General features: G+C 35.5%; 1 protein-coding gene and 1 pseudogene across 1 annotated transcript; both read left to right on the forward strand.

Annotated features, from left to right (window-relative positions):
- LOC120252898 overlaps positions 1-106 on the forward strand; it is a 5,257-nt pseudogene extending 5,151 nt beyond the window's left edge.
- Positions 107-639: 533 nt separating this feature from the next.
- LOC120252784 (LYR motif-containing protein 4B) lies at positions 640-3,191 on the forward strand. The gene is made up of 2 exons (XM_039260940.1): positions 640-956; positions 2,844-3,191. Exon 1 carries the CDS (start codon positions 672-674, stop codon positions 945-947), a length of 276 nt encoding a protein of 91 aa, XP_039116874.1. The 5' UTR covers positions 640-671; the 3' UTR covers positions 948-956; positions 2,844-3,191.
- Positions 3,192-4,355: the final 1,164 nt, after the last annotated feature.

Below are 4,355 nucleotides of genomic sequence, written 5' to 3' on the forward strand. Positions count from 1 at the left end.
TTGTATATAAGCTCTTGTGTTAAAAAAAGAGTGAAAAAAAAATTAGGGGACTCATCGGGGTGTTTTGCCCAGCCAAGACGAGTTTAATGATCTTTTTCAGAGTTAGAATGAGGTAGACCCGAGTGTCCTGACGATGTCATTAAAGTTAGAACAAGCTTGAGTGAAAATAAAAAAAAAATTAAATTTTAAAAAATAGAGATGAATCAAGTATTTTATTTGTATAATGTTTAGAGGATAATTTCATCAAATCAGTTGATTTTTTTTTTTTTGAGAAAAAAAATATTAAATGAGTATTAATGATTATTTGAAGAGGGGAACCATTTGTTTTTTATCAAGGTATATGAATAGCAAACCAATGAAATATAAATAACAATCAATAGTGTAAAAATACATGAATTGAAAAATCTTATAAAATTGGAAGAAAAAAGTTATAAAAATGAGAGTGCTACCACTCACAATGCAAATGAAAATAACAAAAATTTCTCATGAAAACAAAAAAACTAAGAAAAAAAAATAGTTAAACAAAAGGGATGGACTTTGGATCCAATAATCTTTATCGGATCATCCAATAAAGATCTTACCCGAATCCGATAGTGATCTGATGCTGCCACGTGTCCCAAGGCTTTTTTCTCAAAGCCCAAGAGACCTCGAGAGGAGTTCGAGGTTCTCCAATGGCGACGATGGCGCCGTCGATGCCGGAAGTGATCTCGCTGATGCGCTCGTTGCTTCGTACGGCGGCCAAGTTCCCCGACTACAACATCCGGGAGTACACCCGGCGCCGCGTCATCGATGCTTTCCGTGAGAACCGTGCCATCACGGATGCTTCATCGATCGCTGTGGCCTTTGCGGAGGGGAAGTCCCAGCTCGAGGTCGCCAAGAGGCAAGCCGTGGTTTACTCCCTATACGCCCCCAAAATCAAGAGCGTCATGGAGATTGAGAGCCTCTGATGGATTCAGGTGAGAAAAGTTGGAGTTTTTATTGTTCGTTTTTTGCCTCAGCGGCTTGTGAACTTTTAGGTTGAATCTGATATACCTAATGTTTGATTTAGATTTTGTTATAAATTATTGATATTGCTTGATGGTTTGGTGACTTCTAGTTTGTTTTTTGGGAGCTTAAAATTGGAATTTGATGTTTGAGTAATTGGGTGTAATAAACTACTAGTGATTTTGCTGAATGACAAGTTATGGTATCATAAAGCACTGAAAATTGGACATTATAATCCATTAGTGTGCTTTGATGTTGATTTTTATTGTTTGTTACTTGAATTGTCAACTGATGAAAGCTTTTGATGAGGTGCCATGTTGAGAAAGATCATCTTCTTATTGTGATTGTAGTTTTTGGTTGTGTGTATCCATTTGGAGAAACTGAAAATTAAATTTGGATTGTGAATTGTGGCTATCTTGATGAAATTTTATTCTATGTGTGGAACCTTGGTGGAGCAGACATTGCAATGTGACAGTTTCTAGGTTTGGAACTTTGTTTTTATTGAGTGGTCATGTGTGTGTTGCTGCTGGTTTTTCTTTTTTCCACTTTTTGGTGGTACAGCTCTTTCATTTTCCAATTTGTTGCCTTGTTGCATTGGGTAAGTATAATGCTAGACTGTTGCTTTTTAGTTCCACTCATTAATTCCTAAACCTGAATCCTTTGTCAACAAATTCATTTCAAAGCACCTGTTGGGTGGATCAACAGAGAAATCAATGGCCTACAGTTTATAGCACTGATCAACATTTAAGTTTGTGTGGGTTGGGGAAGTTTTGTAGAGATTGTTTTGCTTAATGCTAAGTGCTCACTGAATTTCTTGAAATGTAGTATGAGATGAGCAGATCTTACATTTTAATTTTATGATAAACAGAGTCATCTACTTTAGGAGGAATATTTGTTTGTGAGTATCTTGATATTCCTAAAGCAGTCTGAAAAAGAGGAATCATGGACTGGACTCTTGAGAAGTGAGGATCCTATTATGTTGAGAGTATATGATGGGATGGAGAGGAAGATCTATGGGATGTCTTTGACATATAGATATTATTTTAATTTCAGTTAATCATGCAAAGCAAATGCGATCATTTAAGCCCTGTATCAAAGATAAAGTTGGCATTTGCTTTACCATAACTTGATCATTAAAATTTGTCTTCTCATGTGATAACTTATTGGTATTTGGTACACAAAGGAACAAGATTGGAAACTGGGCAATACTTCATTGTGTGTGTATATTGTCGGTCTGTTTTTAAAACTTAAAGCAGATGTAAGAGGTGAGGAATGACAATCATTTTTTACTTATTTAAGTGTGTTTGCTGCCATTCGTGAGTGCTATTTTTCTAAGGACGTTCTTGTCAAGGGAATCTCTCACAATGTTATGGTAACCATAATTATCTCCATACTAAACATAGGGACTAAGTGGATGAAACATATCTAAAGGATTTGGTTCATTGCAAGATCAAGTTGCTGCTACATTTCTGATAACCTATACAATGTTTTTTCCTCAATTAAAGTGCATCAAATGCTGAACTCTTGGAAACATGTGATCATATTTAATGAATTATGCAAATGGCATGAATCACTCACAATCTGAATACTCAAAATATAATTATTTTCTCTAGTTTATCTCGGTGACAACTGTATTTATCTCCATTCCGAACATAGGGAGTGACCAGATGAACTGCATCTAAAGCATTTGATTCATTGTAACCACCGAGTCATTACAACTGTTCTGATAAATCACACAAAGCATAAGTATAATCCACAAGAATCTTCTTTATTGAACTGTGTTATAGATATTTTCTTCAGATCAATTTAATGCCTATGTTTCTATCAATCATATTAAACTTCTGGTTCTGATGATGCAGAGTTGCTGCCTCACGGTCGCCCCTACAAGAAACTAGTTTGAATAAGCATCTCAAAGGAAACCAAACCCAATGCCTGTAGTAGTAAGCAAACATGAATGCTACCTATCTTTTTCTCCGGCCCTTCTTTATTCATCGATGTAAATTTTCTTCTGTTTGGAGTTACAAGGCTACTTGTCCACTTATTTCTTTGCTATCTCTGTGGTTAAAAATTGGGATGTAATGTACAACAAGAGAGTCCCAGAACCTTTGCAGTTATTTATGGGCACTGTTCTCACATTTTACTGTTTAAGACCAGGATGTACTTCAGTTGGAATTAATACATATTCCCACTTGCAGTTGTTTCTCAGAGATGTAAAAAGTAAATTGATTCTCACCACCATTTGAATTTTTCTGTTCTTGTGGCCAGTTCTTTGCCTCATAATGTTCATTCTTTTGTTTTTGGTTTTTTCGTCTTTATGAAACTCTTGTTTAATCTTCCGGGAAGCGGTTGAAGTGTGGAAGTATCACTTTGAATAGTTTTGTCGTCATTGTCGTTATGAAATACGAGTTTGTTATTATCCTATTTTTTTGTGTGTCAGTTTGTGACGTCGAAATTATTTCGATGAAACTGAATGCAATGAATAAACTCATGAGTTTCACTTGAGCTATGCATTGACTACTCTTGCTGATACAATTAATAAGCTCATGAGTTTCTCTTGAGTTCGAAAGGAAAACAGTTGAAAGGAATTCAACTCACAAGGTTAAAGTTTCAACAAACTCAAACAATCAAATATATGTCAAACTCATATAAACATTAAATTTAAAATGTAATAAGATGAACAATCAAGCATCCTCCATTGTAAATCCTTTCCATTTACTCAAACAACCACCCTGAAAATGGAAAGCAAGAACAAGAAAGGATGGAAAGCCGAAAAATTAAAATACATCCGAAACCATTCATATTACAATTCACTGCGACGACACGATACATATATAGTAATAAAAACGGTTAATTATGTAGAGGATTAGGACCGGAAGGAACGAGACGTTTGTCGACACCATACCTTGGATCAATCTCTACTTTGAATGGTGGCGGTTGAGGTGGCCGGAGAGAGTTACCGGTGTCACGATGGTGATGTCGGTGATGGTGGTGGTGATGGTTGGGAAGATGAAATATGGGTTCATGAGTAGCAACAAAGAAGATGAACATTGAGAGAATGAAGAGAATTGTGTTGGTTTTGGTGGAGAATGATGAACTCTTCTTCTTCTTCTTCATTGTATGCTTGATCTTACTTAGTACTTTGCTCTTTTAGTTTCTACTTGCCAAGAATTTATTGGCACATATAGAGATAAGTGAAGCTCTAGCAGTTCTATGCATGTGGATTCATTTATATATACACAAATAGCCAAGCATGGAGCCAATGTTTAAATGTATTTTTTGATTATATATATATATATATATATATAGATATATTTTAGCCAACAGGGTTTTTGGTCCAGCGAAAGAGATTTTATGAAAATTTCATTACTCGA

The sequence above is a fragment of the Dioscorea cayenensis genome, chromosome 24, assembly GCF_009730915.1.
Source record: "Dioscorea cayenensis subsp. rotundata cultivar TDr96_F1 chromosome 24, TDr96_F1_v2_PseudoChromosome.rev07_lg8_w22 25.fasta, whole genome shotgun sequence".
NCBI lineage: Eukaryota > Viridiplantae > Streptophyta > Magnoliopsida > Dioscoreales > Dioscoreaceae > Dioscorea > Dioscorea cayenensis.

Excerpts from the sequence above, each read along its gene's own strand:
- LOC120252784 (XM_039260940.1), top strand. The coding sequence starts at position 672 with ATGGCGACGATGGCGCCGTCGATGCCGGAAGTGATCTCGCTGATGCGC.